Raw genomic sequence first — 20,907 nt, 5'->3', positions numbered from 1 at the left:
CCGAAGGATCTAGGTATCATTGGTTTGCAACCTGTGACCCGGTGTGTGTGTGTGTTGGAACCTCACCTGGACTTATCTTCTATCACTCATTTCATTCACATCTACTCCTCAATAGACTGTGATTTTACATTATATCTGCCTCTGTCGTCTTCTGTCCCTGACATCTTATTGCTCTTTCTGCAATTCCATTTGACTCAGGTTGATATTTCACTGCTTTTTTCAATCTTACTCCATGTTTGGTTAAAAGGTCTTCTACTTCTTTCCCTGTTATATTATTGAGCATTATCACCTCTTACGGAATAAGGGGTTCCATGATGTTTGAAGTACTGCTCTAAGCATTTCACTACAAAAGCTTCTGTTGCTGTTGGGGTAGGGTAGATTACTTTCACATTAGTGTGATTGTCTACTACCATTAGGAAATAGCAATTTTTCTTCGGTGTCATTAGAGGACCTGCAAAATCTATATAAAAATATTTGTCCATAATTGTTGTTTCTTGCTGTCATTGTTTTCCTCCAATAAGGGCATTTCATTTTAATCTTTTCATACAGCTTTACATAGTTTGGCACATTTATTTTGTTTTTTCTTAAGAACATTCCAATCCATTTTGTGGATGGATGTAAATTGTCGTCATGTAGATTTTGTAAAAGTGTCATGCTATCTTTATAGCTTTTCACCATATTTACTGAAAATAGCATATCTACTACTCTTTCCCTCAGCTACGTACATTTTCTGCTTGGTATGACTACTTTGATGAACCACTGTTGGTTTTACTTCCTTTCCTAGTTCAGCGATTTGTATCCACATTTCTTTGTGGGCTATCTCTTTGCACTTGGCTGTTACAAAGCCATTTAACTTCCATGTGTCTAAATGTTGATTGTAAGCATCTACTACATATTCAGAGTCTGCCACAATGATGGTGTTTTTCCAACCTCTGTCAGTGCAAAAGGTCAGTCCTTGCAGCAGAGCTGCTACTTCAGCGGTCTGTGCGCTCCCTGTTTTATGTTTGGTCACTTTTCTGAACACGGTTTTGCCTTTGTCTTTACAACTTCTGACCTTTCCTCCTCTGCTAGATCCATCAGTAAAAACAACTTGGGTTTTTCTGTCTACATGGGTTTCTTTTTCTTTCTTTGACCCCCTCTTCACCCTTTATTTAAGTTGTATATTCAAGTCACTTTTATTGTCACATCACCACAGCACAGCACAGTGAAATTTTTGCGAGCGTACTCCAGAAATTGCAGAAACAAGTAACATACAGGTTAAATTAACAGGTGAAAATGTGCAATATGCTCATACATATAGTCAGTACACACAGTGTACTATTAGACATACCTACAGTTAAGACTACACATTATATGCACAATATGTACATACATACAGTGACATTCCTACATTATGTACACATATATGTGCATAAAAATATGCTAAGATGGTCCAGTGTTGAACTGTTGAGTTAAAGTGCAGTATGTGGCATACCATATGTGGAAGTATGCTGTAGGGTGTATTAGTTCTGACTGTTAATTAGTCTGATAGCCTGAGGGGAAAAAGCTATCCCTCAGTCGGCTAGTGTGGGATCGGATGCTGCGGAGACATCTTCCTGAGGACAGCAGAGAGAGCAGACTGTGGGACGGGTGGATGGAATCACTAATGATCCTCCGGGCTTTCCTTATAAACTGCCTGGTGTAGATGCTCTCTATCGTGCAGGTGTAGAACGTTCTGAGGATGCTGGGGCTCATTCCAAACTTCCTCAGCCATCTCAGGAAGAGGCGGCGTTGATGTGCCTTCTTCAGCACTGCGTCAGTGTGTGTGGACCAAGTGAGATCCTCACTGATGTTAACACCAAGGAACTTAAAGCTGCTTACCCACTCCACAGGTGTCTTGTTGATGGTGATGTGTTTCTGTTCTCTGCTCTGTCTCCTGAAATCTACCACCAGCTCCTTGGTCTTGTCAATGTTGAGTGATCAGTGGTTCTCCTGACACCATTTAGTCAGGGTGCTCACCTCTTCTCTGTAGGTCGTCTCATTGTTGTTGATGATCAGGCGTATCACCGTTGTGTCATCAGCAAATTTGACAATGACATTGAAGCTGTGTGTGACTGCACAGTCATGTGTATACAGGGAGTACAGGAGGGGGTGAGGACACAGCCCTGAGATGCATCAGTGTTGAGGGTTAGCGGGGATGAAGTATTGCTGCCCATTCTTACCAGCTGACTTCTGCCTGTCAAGAAGTCCAGGATCCAGCAGCACAGAGATCTGTTTATTCCCATACTCTGGAGCTTTGCAGCAAGTATGGCAGGCTCTGTGGTGTTAAATGCTGAGCTGTAGTTCACAAACAGCATTCTCAGGTGTTCTAATTTTCCAGGTTGGAGAGAGCAGTGTGTAGTGTGAAAGCAATAGCATTGTCTGTCGAACGGTTGCTACGATATGCAAATTGTAGTGGATACAGTGTGGCAGGCAGCACAGAGCAGATGTAATCTCTGATGAGTCTCTCAAAACACTTGCTGAAGATCGGTGTGAGAGCACGGGCCTCCAGTCATTTAAACATTTGATTTTGTTTTTCTTTGGTATGGGCACAATAAACTGGTGGACTTTTTCTTTGTTTTTAATGAGATTCTTTTTCTCATTTTCTAAAGTATTTATTCCTCCTGATTCTACTATGTCCGCTTCAATTATTATTTGCTTTGTCTTAGCAAATGTCTTGAGAGAAATCAAGAGCTTACTGTAGCTATAGTCATTAAAATGTCTATAAGCACTGTTTGGCTCATGTTTCAGCTGTTTTCCTGTCTGGGTCTGTATCGTAAATTTCCTCTTTCTTGAGGGGGCCTCATTTCCGTTACTTTATGGTAAGTTTTGGCCTGTCTGTGATAGTATTCATGTTGTGGATGTTTCGGGGTCTGCTTACCTTTCTCCATGAAGGACTGATCTTTACTCTTGTCCTCCTCTCCTCCTTTTTCTTTAATCAGGGCCGACTTTCTGTCGTATTTTATCCCTTCACTGAGGATTGTGTTCATGGGAGTTTTTGGTCCCATTTAGAGGAAGGGATTCAGGCCTTCAACTTTCCATTCCTCATGTATTTCTCCTATCATTTCTAAAATAGCCTGTCTCCTGGTACCTTTGTCCATTTCATTTGTCAGGAATATGTTTAGGCCATGTATAGTTTATCCTGTATAGTTTTCTCAATCCTAGCCTTTTCCTTTGTACGAGGGTTTCCTAGGATTAGTTCATTTGTATGTTATTAGTTCAGTATTCCATCCTGGCCTTATTTTGTGCACTAACAACTGATTTATCAATTATGTTGGTGCATCCAGCATTTGTCCTGCTTTAAGCAGTTGATTAGCTCTTTCTAGTGGATCTTTTCCCCTTATTTCAGTTCCTGCAAGCACTTGGAACATGATGGGGTCTGTAATTATGTTGCTTTGTAGAAGCCAACATTCTGTTTTCCTATTTAAGCTTAGACAAAAATTTAGAAAATTGAATGCGGCCTAGGGCTTTCGAGCCACATGCACCAAATTCCGTTTGTTGCTTGTTGCTATTAATTTTTTAAGCGATCCGAGTACCGGTACTTCCGGAACCGGGTCTCAAAGTGGCCTTTTTTCCCATAGACTCCCATTATAAAATTTGGAGGTTTATGATTCGGCAAGCTTTCGAACTATCTACACCAAACTCGGCCAGCTCCTTTAGGGTGATACTCTGAACAAACTTTTAAATTGGTGTATCGACTGGCCTTTCGCTTGTGCCGCAGCCCTGCCCCTCAAATATTCAAAATCAAAAAACTTTTTACAACATGGACATGTGACATATCAAAACACTCAGAACAATGAGGGGAACTTCCTCACGTGTATTCTGATGACGTCACGTGACGTCGTATGATGTCACGTGAAAATAAAGATTTTTGCACAACATGGGCATGTGATATATCAAAATGAGGGGAACTAAGCCCAATGAGGGGAACTTCCTCAGGAGTATTCGGATGACGTCACATGCTCATCTCCACTTGCCTCCAAATGTTTTGTCACCCTATCTTTCTGTCCACTTGCCTCCAAAAGTAACACTGACCCTTATGTCCACTCGCCTCCAAAAAGCACCGTCCTTTGCGAATACTTGCCTCGTCAAAGCCAACATCAAAGTTTGTCGCAACAAACTTTACAAATCTAGTTACTTTAGCTGTTTTAGTCTTTATTTTTACAGCAGCTTTCTTTTTCCTTAGTCCTATTTCTTTTAGAATTTCATCTACTTCAGCTGAAGTCTCCAGTGTGCTGTCTTCAGCAAAGGAGCTTCCACTATCTGGGCTTAAGGCCCTTGCACTAGCCCTATCACACTCATCTTCAGATTCAGAGTCAGCCCAAGCCTGAGATCAGGGCGTGTCTACTCTTCCTTGGCTCGATTTTTTTCAGTCAGTTTGTCTCTCACTCCGCATACATGGGGATCTCTCAGATCAGTTAGATCAGAGATCACGTGGCATAAGACTTCTTGCATGGTTTCACATTTCATTTCTATTAAATCCATTTTAGTCTTTTCATTTATGTCTGTCCTATCTTTAAACTCGTCCACTGTTTCTCCAATAGCTAACTGGAGTATTGAGCATGAAGTTAACGATTCATTTCCTTCATCATCCATTCTACCTACTAAAGGTCCCAGTCTTAAAACAGTGTATGTGTTTGTATGTGTGTGTGTGTGTGTGTGATCACCATTACATTAAATATTAGTTAAAATTAAGGATCAGTTCTCGTGGCTGCTCCTTAGTGTGTTAAGTGTGAAATGAATAACACACTGGCCTGTAAAGCAGGAGCCATGATAGTTTTCTCACCTATTCCTCTTCCTTTTTCTCCATTTTCTCTGTTGAGTCCCCATCTGTTTTCTCCCTCATTTCCTTTTTTGTTACCTCATCCATTTCCTCCCTTGTTTCCTCTTCTGATTACTCCTCTGTTGTGTGTTATTACCCTGTGTGTGTGTGTGTGTGTGTGTGTGTGTGTGTGTAATTACCCTGTAATTATGCAGCAGTACAAAATGATGGGACAAAAAAAACTAAACTAAACAAATGTAGCTAAGAGAAGGTAAAGAAGAGAAAAATGGATTTTGAAGGCACTGAGACTCATTGCAGCATAAAGAGGTTTAACTGGTCACCAACTTAGCAAGTCTGGACTGAATAACTTCAACATATTTATGACTTTTGGGGCAAAATATCTCATTCATAAATAAAAAAGACAAAGCACCTTTGAGAATTAATAAAGCTCTACGAATAACTGACTACTGATTTTTTTGCCTTTTCCTATGCTAACTTGCTCAACTGGTGCAATAATGAAATTTTAGAGGGTGTACAGAGATGAGTCATTTCTCAGCATGCAAAGAGATTCTGGTAATTGCCAAGGTACTTTCCACTTGCTGTGACTGAGTCTATTATTTGAATCAGTTGAATTCCTGGTTCTTGATATATTGGAGCTCTCTCTCTCTCTCTCTCTCTCTCTCTCACTCACTCTGTGTGTGAAAGCACGAAAATGGCAGAGGCCAGTATTTCAGTAGATCAGGATCAGTTCAGCTGTCCAGTGTGTCTGGGTCTCCTGAAGGATCCAGTGACTATTCCCTGTGATCACAGTTTCTGTAAGGTGTGTATTAATGGTCACTGGGATCAGGAGGATGTGAAGGGCATCTACAGCTGTCCTCAGTGTAGAGAGACTTTCACTACAAGGCCTGTTCTACACAGGAACAACATGCTGACTGAAGTGGTGGACAAAGTGAAGACTGAACTCCAAGCTGCTTCTTCTGCTCACTGTTACACTGGATCTGGACACGTGGAGTGTGATTTCTGCACTGGGAGAAAACACAAAGCTGTTAATTCCTGTCTGGTTTGTTTGGCCTCCTTTTGTGAAGATCATCTTAAACCTCACTATCAGTCTCCTGCCTTTAAGAAGCACATGTTAATTGAAGCCTGTGCAGAGCTCCAAGAGAAGATCTGCTCTGAACATGACAAACTGCTGGAGATTTACTGTCGTACTGACCAAAGCTTCATCTGTTACTTGTGTACAATAGACAAACACAAAGGTCATGATACAGTTTCAGCTAAAGCAGAAAGATCTGAAAAACAGGTGAGAACTGAATATCATGCTAATATTTTCAAGTAAATATATTTTGTCAAGTCAAAGGGTTGTTGTTTGGTTGTTGGTAGTTTACAAATGACTGTTATAAATGATTGCTCAGTTATAAATCGTACACAGACTGTGTTTAAACTTTTATTACTCTATTGCTTGTTTATAATATTTTCAGTTTAGTAAATTGTAACCCATTTTATTTTATACATGTTTATATTATACATTTTAGTAGTGAAAATATATATATATATATATATATATATATATATATATATATATATATATATATATATATATATATATATATAGATAGATAGATAGATAGATAGATAGATAATTGTAATTATTGTACAATTATACAATATAATTGTAATTGTGTAGTAAAGGTACAGAAAAAAGCCCAGATCTGTCAGGACCACTTTGTCAAATGAGAATTTATTAGATGATATGCATACAGTTAGTGTTGGCGGTATGGTTCTGTTCCATGCATGGACAGCGCGGGGAGAGCAGCAACTAGAAAATAGAATAGACCCCCGCGTATAACAGAACCATTAATCATGCATAGTATTAGATATACTCGCTTACGAGTTTTTGGAAAATAATAAATGAATAAATGGATAAATAAATAATTAATTAATTAGAGAGGGGGGGGAATATGTGGAGATTTAAGACGTAAACTGGTACAATGAACACAGGTTACGGCAGGGTGGAGTCAGGGTTGGAGGAGGGAGTTTAAATCGCAGCAGCAGCGAAGCGCTAGAAAGCGGCTCAATGAATGGGAATTTAAATGGTCGGGTAATATGGATGTCGTAACCGGATTGGTGTGCGTCGTGGACAGCTGATTAACATCTGACGATGTGGCCTGCCAGAACTAACGCGATGCTTGATTTATGCAAAAACTTTGCTACTTTAAGCATGGCCTTTCTCACTAATATCAGTTATTTCATAACTCTACTGAAAGGTCTACAGGAAAAAGCAAAGAAATAATAATTTTTTATGTGACTATTTTGTGTACAAACTTAATGCAATGTACTTTGAAAACGAAACATTTTTCCCCATTTTCTTTACATTTTTATTCTATGATATACAGGTCATACATGTCTTCTCTTTAAAATTCTCTGGTATTTTTTATATTCTGGTTGTGGGCCAGCTGATGGAACCATGTATTTGTTTCTCTGCTGTAGACTACTTTAAAATTGTTCACATGTGGTAATAAAGCCTGCCTGTACTTGCAACCATCTATTTCACCTGTACAATATAAGTGGACTTCATCTTTTTCTTTGTACATAAGATTAACACACTGAGCTACTGATGCAGAAATAATTACATTTATCTTATTTGGTACCAGAATGAGTTAAAAAAGGAGCAGATGAAATTCCAGCAGAGGATCCAGGAGAAAGAGAAGAAAGTGCAGGAGCTGAAACAGACTGTGGAGTCTTTTATAGTAAGAATCTCTTTGAAATCTCTTTTTCTTTTTTGAAATCACAGAACAGTTGCTCTTTTAATAAAACTAGCTCCATTTTTTGTGTTTGTGTGTTTGTGTGTGTGTCTGTTCTAACAGAAGTGTTCAAAGGCAGCAGTAGATGAAAGTGAGAGGATCTTTACTGAGCTGATCAGCTACATGAAGAAAAGACGCTCTGAGATGAGGGCGCTGTTCAGAGCTCAGGAGGAAGCTGAAGTGAGTCGAGCTGAACGACTCCTTAATCAACTCGATCAGGAGATTGCTGATCTTAAGAGGAGAGACACTGAGCTGGAGCAGCTTTCACACACACACGATAACATCCACTTTCTCCAGGTAACACTCACTGTCTGATCTACAGAGGGCGCTGTTTCTCACACATTTTCCTCCTAAAAGCTCATTACAGCAACAAGAAATGTTCCTAAGATCACAAGTGATTCAGTTTGAGATTCATTTGTTCCTCTCATAGAATTTTCTCCTCTTTAATGTGTTTCCTCTCTGTAGAGTTTCCCGTCTCTCTGTGTTTCTCCTGGATGTGACGACTCACCCAGCTTCACAGTCAATCAACATCTCTCATTTGATGGAACGGGGAAATTTCTCTCAGATCTGAAAAAACGAGTCAAACAAATCTGTGAGGAGGAATTAATCAAAATCAGACCACAAGGTGAAAAAACAAACATTGTTTCAGCATCATAAAGAAACATTCATGTAACAAAAATAAGAAGTAAGCAGGAATAAGACTATTGTCATCTACTCCTATGTAGTAAAATTGACGTTACTTCAACGTTAAATCCAGGACCAGTTCTTACTGAACGTCACAAATGCATATTATAAATATGCTAAGAACTGAGGTTCAGTGAAACAGAATATAACACTCTGTAAAGTGAACGTAAAAACAAATGTATTGTCAAAGTTTTTCATAGGAAATGTTATTGTTTACATTGCTCAAGTTTTAAAGTTTTGACATTTTATTGATGCTTACATTCAAATGCTGCTTAATATTAAGAGATTTTTGACCAATATCTTTGTTTTTGCACTATATCCAATATATACAGTGGGGCAAAATAGTATTTAGTCAGCAACCAATTGTGCAAGTTCTCCCACTTAAAAAAGATGAGAGGCCTGTAATTTTCATCATAGGTACACTGCAATTATGAGAGACAGAATGGGGGAAAGAATCCAGGAAATCACATTGAAGGATTTTTAATGAATTAATTGGTAAATTCCTCGGTAAAATAAGTATTTGGTCACCTACAAAAAAAAAGCAAGATTTCTGGCTCTCACAGACCTGTAACTTCTTCTTTAAGAGGCTCCTCTGTCCTCCACTCGTACCTGTATTAATGGCACCTGTTTGAACTCATTAAGACACCTGTCCACAACCTGAAACAGTCAAACTCCAAACTCCACTATGGCCAAAACCAAAGAGCTGTCAAACAAAATTGTAGACTTGCACCAGCCTGGGAAGTCTGAATCTGCAATAGGTAAGCAACTTGGTGTGAAGAAATCAACTGTGGGAGCAATTATTAGTAAATGGAAGACATACAAGACCACTGATAATCTCCCTCGATCTGGGGGTCCACGCAAGGTCTCACCCCGTGGGGTCAAAATGATCACAAGAAAGGTGACATAGTTGAAGTGTACCTATGATGAAATATACAGGCCTCTCTCATCTTTTTAAGTGGGAGAAATTGCACAATTGGTGGCTGACTAAATACTTTTTTTGCCCCACCATTTTTCTGTTTCCATTTTGTCTCTGTGTCTCCATAGCTCCAGTATATCAAATGACTTTACCCTCAAAACCAAAGAGCAGAGAAGATTTTCTGCAGTGTAGGTGCACACACACACACACACACACACACACACACACACATACACAGTATAGTAATAAGTATAACAGCAATAAATTGTAGGACCCTGTGTGCAAAACATTCTCTACAGCTACATGGTAGTACAACAGGTTTAGTCTCTCATGACTCTCATGAGTTGGGAGGCTGCCACATTGGCCTCAGCAGGAATCTTTGCTTGGAATAGCCTGGGAGGCTGTTATGTCAGGCATGCTGAGAGGCTGCCACATAGGTTTTGGCATGGAGCAAGGATTTAAAGGGGCCTGGAATATGGCTTGGAACTAGATTTGGGAATCATGAAGCGGGTCTTAGAGGTCTGCATTGGAGGCCATCACCTAGACCTTAGAGGAGAGCTCAGAAGTGTAGGCTACCATGTCTGACTCTTGGTGTATAGGGGCCTTTGAGCCCAGTGAAGGCTGTTCTGTCACCCTTGTCTTGAAAAAGAGCTTGTCTTGAATTCAAGCCAGACAGTGATGGAGCTCCCAGGAATTTCAATTCAATTCAATTTTATTTGTGTAGCGCTTTTTACAATGGACATTGTCTCAAGCAGCTTTACAGAACATAAACATAGAACAGAAGATAAACATAAGGAGTAATATAAATAATTAATATAATAAAAATTCAAAATATATATAGTTCACAGTGTGTATGTATGTATATGTATTTATCCCCAATGAGCAAGTCTGAGGTGACTCAGGCAGCAGGAAACAGACTCAAATGGGAACCCATCCTCATATGGGTGACACTAGATGGTGTGGTTACAAATATACAGTCAGGCAAGTGTTGTATTGGTGTAAGGATCACATGGCATTCAGATCTCCTCTTAGTATCACAGAGTCCAACTGGAGCTGGTAGATCTGTAGATGTCTCAGGATTCTCACAGAGTCGGCCTCATCTCAGCGGAGGTCCAAAAACTTCAGGAATGCTATCAGTGGTTCCTCTGTAAGATCACAAAGATCTCTTTAGTTTTATCAACATTCAGAGACAGGTTGTTGGCTCTACACCAGGTAGTTAGCTGTTGCATTTTCTCTCTGTATGCTGACTCATCATACTCACCACGGTCATGTCACTGGTGAACTTGTTGATGTGGATCTGTGCATTGCTGCACAGTTGTGAGTCAGCAAGGTGAATAGCAGTGGGCTGATCACGCAGCCCTAAGGGGCTCCAGTGCTTTGTGTGGTGGTGCTGAAATTGCTATTCCCGATCTGGACTGACTGACAGGTCTCCCAGTCAGGAAGTCCAGGATGCAGTTGCAGCATATTTTGTAGATTTGGTCTGAAATGCTCTTGTTACAGCTGATTGGCTGCATGAGCATGATTCAGTTTGCCCAATCCTAGTCGGTGCAGGGAGGAGACACAGCATACGGACACCGCCCCAGAAGAGGTCCGCAACAATTAAAGCGCAAACTTCGTATCAACTCATTGTTGGGTTGTTGATTTTCTGTTTGTTTCTTTCCTTTGGCACTGCCATTGTCCCGTCTGGTGTAAAAGTACAAAACTATTTTGTATATTTTTGTAAATAAGATTGCCACATTGTACTTTAAAGAAAAATCAACTCAAGCATTGTGTCCGGATATGTAATTACTGTTGTTGACCGATACATGAACTGTAGGGGGTCTGTAACTGTAGTGAGCTTAAATGAAAGTTCACCTGTAAGAAGGACAATGGACCCAAATGCACTCTAACCTGTGGACATTTCTATTACTGTAGATTTCTTTTATCTGACTCTGGATCCAAAAACAGCACATTGTCAACTCATCCTGTCTGAGAAGAACAGAGCGGTGACACGCAAAAGGAGAGAACGGTCAAACCCTGAACATCCAGAGAGATTTGACTCCTGGTCTCAGGTGTTGTGTAAAGAGAGTTTGTGTGGACGCTGTTATTGGGAGGTGGAGTGGAGTGGTATGGGTGTGGACATATCAGTCTCATTCAATAATATCAGAAGGAAAGGACGACTGAATAGCTGTTTGTTTGGACGCAACAGTCAGTCCTGGAGCCTGCAGTGTTTTTCTTTCTCTCACTGTTTCTGGCACAAAGGAAACAAGACTGAGCTCCAAGGTCCATCGTCCTCCAGAATAGGAGTGTATGTGGATCACAGTGCAGGAACTCTGTCCTTCTACAGTGTCTCTGACATCATGAGGCTCCTCCACAGTGTCCGCATCCCATCCAATAAGCCTCTATATGCTGGATTCCGTGTATGCTATTTGTACTCAACTTTGAAGTTATGCGATAAAGTTTAATTGTTACTAAAATTTCTTAGTCAAATTAAAACCGACATTTCAGATTTTCTCTAGATTAATAATTTACCTAAAAAAACAAAGCAGGATTTTTGTAGAAATTTTTTTTTTAAAAAATCTCAAAACATTCAAGAAAACAGTTTTTTCAGAAATAACAAAGTGCAACTAATCTGCGTTTTCTTTCTATTCTGCAGCTGATGTAAAAACACCTACTGTGTGCAAAAGGCATTTTTATTTAATACGTTGTACCTTGCATGATAATTCCTTGGCTATGCTTCATTGCCTTCATAATTATTTACTACAAAATATTTCTAGATTAATCTGTTGACAATAAGTGTGCAGCTCTATAATCCTGGATGATTAGGACTTAATTGATTTTCTGCTTTTGCTCTTGCCTTGACTTGTTACTGTTGTTTACTGATCGACTGACTGTTTTTCTCTGTTTCTCTACCGATGCCATTGTTTTTATTAAACTTTCAAACCTGCACTTCTATTTGTTTCAGCATCTTTGTCCTGACAACATTTGAGACACACGGGATGTCACTTGTATACATGTATGCTTTTGTATGATGCTTTTGGACATTAGACATTATAGTTATGATGCAAAGCAATTAACTGTTATATCATCAGTTATTATTAAAGCAAATTTGTAGCAAATTGCACTAGAATAAAGAGATAAAGTGTGAAAGCAGAGTGTTGAACGTTAAATTCCTCTCCAGGGCAGGAAGTAGATCTGACCCAGTGCGTCTCCACATATGATCTGACTCAGATTATTCGGGTTCACCTGCAGCACCTCGACCGGAGCGCCACAAACAAACAGACCCACGCTGTAAAAAATTGACTTATTCAAGTCATCTTGTTGTATTGACTCAGTTAAGTTTAGCCTACATTAGGTGTTAAGTTCACTCAACTTTTATTCATTTGTTGAAATTATTGAGCCAACCTACTGAATCAATTAATGAGAATTTAAAATCTTTAGTTAAGTCAACTAAAAAAACCTATTGGTAAAACACAATTTTTCATGTTTTCACAACAATAGATCTAGTCTAATTGACATAAAATAGTAATTTTTTCCTCAACATAACTGAGTTTACTGGGCTTCATTTTTTTTGACAAGTAGTTCTGGATATCTAACCAGATTTTTTTTTTTTATGAAATCAACTGCAAAATTCAAACTCAGCATTTATTTTTTAAACAGATACATTGCATCCAAAAACACAGACATGAAGAATTCTCTTGCAAAGACCTTCACATATACACAGCTCACACAAACAGGCGCAAACTTCTGTATGCACAGACCCATCTTAGAGCCAAAATAGTAAAAATAACTCTCCTTGTCATCAGATATATTCATTGCAAGAACAAGTGTACTTGAATAATTCACAATAGGTTGTGTTAAACTTTACATTAAACTGTTCAAAAACTGTCTTCAATTCCCAATCATAGAAAAAGATAGATTTCAAGAATACCAATTTCCCACTTAAAACAGAGATCTAAAAACAACAATGCTCTTAAAATTTAAACCAGTACAACAAATAAACAGTAGCAAAATGGAAAAAGGGTTTTGTTTGTTTTATCTTATCGCAGCAACTTGGTCTTCAAAGAGTGAACTCTTGCGGTGCAAGAGTCTGATCCAACTCCAATAAACAGCCGCTGTATCACTTCAAAAGTGAATTTTAGTTCCTTTGGGTAGTCAAGATTTAATGCATACACCAGGCCCATCAGGTTCAGAAAAGCTTTACGTATGTCAGGTGACACATTACCACTTCTTCCACAATCACCAGGGCAACGTCATTGTAGAATGCTGGGAGAGGTTCCATCACATTTTCCACAACCACAAGAATTCCAATCACCACACCCTTGATCACATCCTCTTCACAGTCACTGGGCTTTATAGAATGTAAACAAAACATGGTATTATTACTTAAAAGCAATTACTATCAGCATTCAGAGAGAGAGAGAGTCGGGGGAGAACCCAAACATATTTAACATATCCCGTAAAACATCATTAACCAGCACCTGGAACACCGCTGGGGCATTAGTGAGACCGAATGGCATCACCAGATACTCCTAATGACTAGTGGGGGTGTTGAATGCGGTCTTCCATTCGTCACCCTCCCGAATACGAACTAGGTGATAGGCGTTCCGAAGGTCCAGCTTAGTGAAAATGGTGGCTCCAAGCTCAAACGTGGAGGCCATGAGTGGCAGCGGGTAGCAATTCTTAACAGTGATGGCATTAAGACCCGGATAGTCGATACAGGGCCGTACAAGCGGCCCCGTGGGGGGGACAGTGCACAGTCGTAAGGTCTATGAGGTGGCAGGGAAGTGGCACGAGCTCTACTGAACACTTGGCCCAGATCATGGTATTCAGCTGGCACCAGAGAGAGGTCAGATGGCAGGTCCTCCTTGACTAATAATGGGCAGAGTGTCAAGGTGGTCAGGCAGTGAGGAACATGCGAATTTTGCTGGACATGCGAATGCAAAGTGTCCTGCCTTACCACAGTACAAACAGAGGTCGTGGGCCCGACTCTGCTGAGGACAGGAGACGCCGTCCTATCTCCATGGGCTGAGGAGATGGTGGCGAGTAGGATCTGCTAGGTTCCGAGTGGGGCTTGACATACGGGTCCCTGGGAGGCAGGTATGATCTGCCAGGTTCTGAACGAGGCTTGGCGTACGAGGTTCTCGGAGGCCAGGAACGGGTTGGGTGTCCCTCCTCTCTTCATTCCTGGATTCGCCGATCAATCCTGGTTGCCAGACCGACCAGGTCGTCAAGCTCTTCGGGAAGTTCTCGGGCCGCGAGTTCATCCTTAACCTGGGGAGCTAGGCCATGGTAGAAAGCATCGTAGAGAGCTGTTGGGTTCCACCCACTGTCCCCAGCTGCCATACGGAAATCTACAGCGTACTCCGCCACGGAGCGAGACCCCCGAGATGATTCGAACAGGGCTCGAGTGGCGTCCAGCTTGAGTAGCGTGGTGTCAAAAACCTTGCAGACCTTGCAAACCTTTCTGCTGAAAATGCATCAAATGAAGAACAGATGAAAGGCTGACATTCCCACTCTGCTGTAGCCCAGATCTTGACCTTGCCAGATAACAAGGAGATAACGTACGCTACCTTAGACCGATCCGAAGGGAAGGAGGAGGGTTGGAGCTCAAAGATCACTGAGCACTGCATCAGGAACGCGTGGCAAAGTCCCGCCTCTCCAGAGAAGCGCTCAGGGTGAGGCAGATGTGGCTCCCGCATGGGGTTTTGGTTTTGCTCTGCCATGGGTAGGGGGGCTGGGCCAGTGGCCTCAGAAATGGTGAGTAGGACTGTAACATGGTGAGCATGCTCATGCACCGAATGAGTTCATTAGTGGACGTGGCTATCTACTTGAGTTGACGTTCGTGAGCAGCAGAGGATTTTGACAAGGAGTCGAGCTGTGACTAACTCCTGAGATCCTGCTGGGCTCATTGTTAGCCAGATGATACTATCAGCATTCAGAGAGAGAGAGAGAGAGAGAGAGAGAGAGAGAGAGAGAGAGAGAGAGCGAGCCGGAGGAGAACCCAAACGAAGGCCAATGTTCAAAAGAGAGCTTTAATAAGTTAAGTAATTCAGTAGGAAACAATAGCAGGCAAAGGTGTACACTCAAACCTCATGCATAGACAACTGTAAGGAGGTGACACATGAGCACAGGAGCAGGAAATAGTCTGTGGGAGTTACAGTTTCTGACACGGAAAAAAAGCCATCCACTCACAGGAAATAATAGAATCCAAACAGGGAGAAAATAAATAATCCACTGAAAAGGAAGAGAGAAAAGTTGGTACAAATCCGAATTCTAAAAATAAACTCCAACCGGCAGGAAAACACCGGAGCACAAAAAACTGGGAAAAAAGGCAGGCAGCATAGAGCAGCAACTCTCTTAAGAAAACAAAAAGGGGAAAAAGTAAATCCAACCTGGCAACCACACTCGGAGCCGACAGCAGCGAGAATACTGGCAAACTTCAGACAGGAGGCAACAGGATGACTCACAGACCGCGACATACTGAAGAGAGATCATCTGGCAACAGCCCAGCATGAACGGCGCGCTTAAATAGTGCTGTCGAGTATAAAAGTCTGGCAACTAGGGAATGACTTCACAAGTGCGCGCCGCGAACGGGAACAACGAAGGAGTATGCCAACAATTACACAAATATAGTCCCAGTCCCCTGCAAATTGAGAGATCTAATGTTCAATTTTCCCTGGTTTTGCCTTACATGTTTTAGCTTACCTCGCATGTACCATGGCAGACCTAGCAATGCTCCTGTCCTCATCTTTTGGTTTGTTGTCTGTAAAATATAATGGTTAAAGTACCAGCTTTATTCTTTCAATCCTTTGTTTTTCTTTATCATTTCTCCTCCTCCCTCGTTCTTCGATGCTTTTGAAAAAATGAAATTTTTTTTTTTTCAAATATGCACATTTACACTTGTATACTTTTATTGTAAATAAATTGACAATGATGTGTGAAACAACAGTTGTTTGTTAACTTTTTGTTCACCAAAATAAGATTTAATAGTGGATGTAACACGCTCATGCTACTTAATTTAGGGGTGTCTAATCCTGCTCCTGGAGAGAAAAAAATGTATTGTAGAGTTTAACTCCAACCTGGTTCAACACACCTGCCTGGAAGTTTGAAGTGATCCTGAACACCTTAATTAGCAGATTTGGTGTGTTTAATTGGGGTTGAAGCTAAACTCTGCAGGATCTTGGCTCCCCAGGAGCAGGATTGAGTATTCATGCCTTAAATTCATTGTGGATGTAACAACAATTTAAAGATTTTAAAGGATAGGTTACCAAAGATAATTGTCATTTACTCACAAACATGCCACTCCAAACACATGCAAAAATTTTCATTCCATAAAATTAAAATTAATAGTGGCTAGGCTGTTCAGCTCTAAAAAGCAAAGAATTCTGTAAAAGTAGTGGATCCCTCATGTTGCCATTTTTAAACATTTTTTTAAGATAACTTTGTGTAATAAAAAGATCATATCAGTTTTTATGTTATCATGACATAATACATCAAACCTCAGTTGTTCTTGTGTCACAACATTTGATCAAAAGAACCAATGAGGTTTGATATTAATCTAGTAGCTAATACAAACTTTACTCTAAACAAAGACTGAAATTTTTATGTTTTCATCATACAAAGAGAATGTATGTTTTCAGAAGACTTGGAATATGACACAAAAATCGTGTAGGTTACTTTTTAGACACTTAGTCATTGGATGAAAAGATGTCACTCTCACTACTTTTATGATTCATAGAAGAAAAAAGGTCACAGAGGTTTGGACAAACATGAAAGTGAGTAAATGATCACAGAATTGTCATTTTGGGGAGAGAAAGACTGCTTTGAAATAGACTTACATCCTTATGAAGGCTCTGCAGTATTGACGTCATTTCTGGAATGTCCTCATAACGCTTTGACCTGAATAACTGTATAAGCTTCGAGAGATGACGATCTAGGCCTTCAAAAAAGGACTTGCTCAGGTCTTGTGACACAAGCCTGGTGAATTCTTTGCTCAACTATAAGAACAAAAATACATTTACAAATTTAACAAAGATGCCAGGGTCTCAGTGGCAGTCTTCAACAGTACTAAATTAAAACATCATGCAGGATGTTAAACATTTTCATGTTACTAAACATGACAGAAGTGGTCATATAATCTTAGGATTTTAAGTTTGCCTATATATTCTGGGCAAACTTATATTATATATAATATATACAACAGCACAACTTATATAGCCCAAGATTTTCTGATAAATTCAAAGCCTCTCAAAGTCTGAAAAGTGCTGGCCATCAAACTTTCATTTGTGACACTGGTGGCTCCTCCTCAACGACTTCTTTTCTTCTCATAGAAAACGTGCTGCTCATAGCAGAATCAACAAAGCTGATGTCTGTAGTCCTCTTCATCTCCACAGCTATTTGATCTCTTTCCTTATCTAGACTTTCCTGGTCTTTGCCCTGAGGTAGATCTGGAAGAAAATTAGTTTCACACCGTCTAGGTTTCTTCACTTTGTTTCGCTTTCTTCTTGTCTCCCCAAGACCTCTCTTTTCAGAATTCACTTTCAGTTCCTGACAACCTGCATCTCTCAGCTTTTGTCTATAGTTGCCCATCTTAAACTTCAAACTAATTTTCCACCCATACCATCCAGATGCAGAGCTTGGGTCTTTGAGACAGGGGTGTTTTTCAATTAAGGCAGCTGCTACACTGTCAAACTCTTCATTTACAGGATAGGCTTTGTATGAGTATATAGTTTCTGCAAGTTGCGCTAGAATGTCAATCTTCATGTCTCTGGGAACTGACAGAAGTGTTCCATCCTTTCGAAATGCCTCATTACCTTGTCTTAGCCTTAACTCCACATTATATGTAAAAATGGGGATGGGGATGGGAAAGGCTGTTGGCCATGGCTGCGAACGGGCGGCAGATGGCTCTGAATGGATGCTGGGTGAAGAAGTTGATGTGGATGAAAATTCACTTAAAATTGCAGTGTCTAAACTGGAGTCTGACAATGTATCTGGAAAAGGGGTGAAAAGAATCTTCAGTGTCGCCTTGTCTTTGGGCAGATCAGCTATACATGTAAAGCTACAGAAATCATGGAAGTCTTCATCTTCATATTGAAGGTCAAAAGGGTCTTTCAGCTGAAGCCTGCTTTTAAGTTCAAACTTGAGGCCATCAACAGAATCTGGAACAGGATCAAGTCTAACTTTTTGAATGTTTTGTGGGGAGATGATCACGCGACATAGCATTTTGTTATAGCAATAGAAAATTCCTGGGTTTCTCTGCAACTAGGGAAAGAGTAAAAAGATGTGATCACATTAAAGGATGCAATCATCAATCAATGTAAACAACTGGAAAATCATGTGCATTTCAACAAATTTACCATAGTGAAGCAAGAAGGTTTTTGGTGTAATGTATAGCTTGCCAGCTCTTACATATGGATAGACTGGATGGTATCCATTAAGCTCCTGGGGTTCTACAACTGGCAGATCAGCAGAAAACCGGCAACTGGCAGAAAAACATTCCCTTTGAGTACTTGGTACCAAAGACGCATGCATGGGTTAAAATAGTGTTTAGGTTTCCATATTTATGCTGAATGGCCTGCCTCACTGAATGTTCAAGTGTGTCAGGTGAAACCACAGCAACGTGCCCTACTTCTAGATCAGGTTTGAAAACACTTGGCAAATCAAGGTAGTAAGCCAAAGCAAGCTGGTGCTTTTTGGCCTGAGTGAGCAAGACATTCTTGAAGTTTTTACCGTCATGTACAACTCTCTTAAAGAAATTGTGCTTAGCCTCAAATCGAATAGTCCAAAAATCAGTCAGAGGCCCAAATCGACGAATCATTTCAGGATAGTGTTCCAAAAAGTGATGTTTGGGGAGAATGTGGAAATCTGGGAAACACTCTTTCAGCAAGCACCTGTGTTCTGATATTTTGGCCTCCAAGTAGCACAATGTCTCATCAGAAAATTGTCCAGTAGCTATGGAGCTCAATAATATCTTTCAGATCTAGTAAGATTTCCCAAGTTTTGTCTCCTTCTGCTACTCTGTGACCTATCATCAATGGCAGTAGCCTTAACAGAGTCCAGTTTTCATGGCAGTTTTCTCCAATTGAATGTTTTGACACAAATGTCTTTGAAATTTGTTGTGGTTTGTTAGTTTTATCAGTAAACTTGAAAGGAAAAGACTTGATGATGGCATTAAGGTCATCTAATGTGAAGTACCGTTAGGAAATAAAGGACTTTATGCAAAGACTTAACTCTGTTGGTACTATATCTTCAAACAGGTCATGCATAAAATCTGGAGGAAACCCTTGAACTGTCATACACAATCTTTATAGATGCATGGGAGTGGACAGAGACTTGCCGGACTTGTGGACAGAGACTTGTGGACAGTGTCTCAGCTTGTAATGTGTGATTAGGGCACGCTGGTTGGGTGAGGAAAATCTACAAATCTTGCAACACCACCTCATTGATATGGAGTTGTGCTTCCACTCTACTTGCACTGCACTGATCCTGCAAATAAAAAAAAACAGTAGTCAAACTCCATCAAAGTACACATACACGTTAAAAACACAGAAATATTCACTGAACATCTTTCTTAGAACATCTTTTCATATTTCTATGACTGGGTGATACATTGAATATTATAGTGTTGATATTGCTGCCAATATGAAATTAAGCAATGCTGTAAATATAACTTTTATTAGGTGAAAATGTTTCTAAATTTCATGATTCTTCAGGGCTTCATAGATAATACAAATGACAAAAGTTTAATGATGCGATTATTAAACTACAAAAAGTTGTGCTCAGATGTATGTATGTTTCTTAAACGATCAAGCATTTTTATAATATAAAACCAATTAGAACTAAATGTTGTTGCAACCATGTATAATGCATATTTCTCATTAAACAGAAATATGGAGTGTCGGCGGTGCTTCTAATATAACTGATCATTCGGTGTTTCTTTGATAAAAACGATAATGACATCCGATTAAGAACACGGTAAAAATTAAAAACTCTTTCTGCTCACGTCTCGACTGCAGCTTGTTGTCTAGCGAGCAAAATTTTAGTAATGGCCGGTTCGCGAACGAATCATCACGTCCAGAGTCATCACTGTTACACAATTAGTAATTTTCCGCGAACCGGTTCTTTCGGACAGTTTGTTTCAATGAACCGATTCAAAAAAACGGTTCACCAGTTCTTTTACCTCCTCAAGTAACGAAGTTGTTTCTATCGTCCCATGAAAATACAATTAAAGACATTTAAATAAACTAATTTGTAATCATAACTTCAGTTAAATAATCATATCATCGTTATCTTGGAAAAGCACCCATAGTGTTCTAATGGGCAAACAGATTTTATTCTTATGAATTGTACTTTATATAAGTTGACTCGTATTTTAAATTGAACTAGTCTCCATTACGGGGGGCACGGTGACTTAGTGGTTAGCACGTTCGCCTCACACCTCCAGGGTTGGGGGTTCGATTCCCGCCTCCACCTTGTGTGTGTGGAGTTTGCATGTTCTCCCCGTGCCTCGGGGGTTTCCTCCGGGTACTCCGGTTTCCTCCCCCGGTCCAAAGACATGCATGGTAGGTTGATTGGCATCTCTGGAAAAATTGTCCGTAGTGTGTGATTGCATGAGTGAATGAGAGTGTGTGTGTGTGTGCCCTGCGATGGGTTGGCACTCCATCCAGGGTGTATCCTGCCTCGATGCCCGATGACGCCTGAGGGGAGCACAGGCTCCCCGTGACCCGAGGTAGTTCGGATAAGCG

The 20,907-nt window shown here is 40.3% G+C and overlaps 1 protein-coding gene, 1 long non-coding RNA gene and 1 pseudogene across 2 annotated transcripts; 2 read left to right on the top strand and 1 right to left on the bottom strand.

Annotated features, from left to right (window-relative positions):
• LOC132857692 (tripartite motif-containing protein 16-like) overlaps positions 1-20,907 on the top strand; it is a 67,288-nt pseudogene that overhangs the window by 34,951 nt on the left and 11,430 nt on the right.
• Positions 5,443-12,109, top strand: LOC132857696 (tripartite motif-containing protein 16-like). Its single transcript, XM_060887670.1, has 6 exons — positions 5,443-6,080; positions 7,432-7,527; positions 7,645-7,878; positions 8,047-8,206; positions 9,310-9,369; positions 11,096-12,109. Exons 1-6 carry the CDS (start codon positions 5,493-5,495, stop codon positions 11,623-11,625), a joined length of 1,668 nt encoding a protein of 555 aa, XP_060743653.1. The 5' UTR covers positions 5,443-5,492; the 3' UTR covers positions 11,626-12,109.
• LOC132857718 (uncharacterized) lies at positions 12,925-17,169 on the bottom strand. The gene is made up of 3 exons (XR_009649603.1): positions 17,002-17,169; positions 15,869-15,926; positions 12,925-13,511 (listed from the first exon to the last, which is right to left on the bottom strand). It is a non-coding gene; the product is annotated as an uncharacterized LOC132857718 (long non-coding RNA).

The sequence above is a fragment of the Tachysurus vachellii genome, chromosome 15, assembly GCF_030014155.1.
Source record: "Tachysurus vachellii isolate PV-2020 chromosome 15, HZAU_Pvac_v1, whole genome shotgun sequence".
Classification (NCBI taxonomy): domain Eukaryota; kingdom Metazoa; phylum Chordata; class Actinopteri; order Siluriformes; family Bagridae; genus Tachysurus; species Tachysurus vachellii.
Note: the sequence above shows the minus strand (reverse complement) of the source record. Positions and strands in the feature narration are given on the sequence as shown.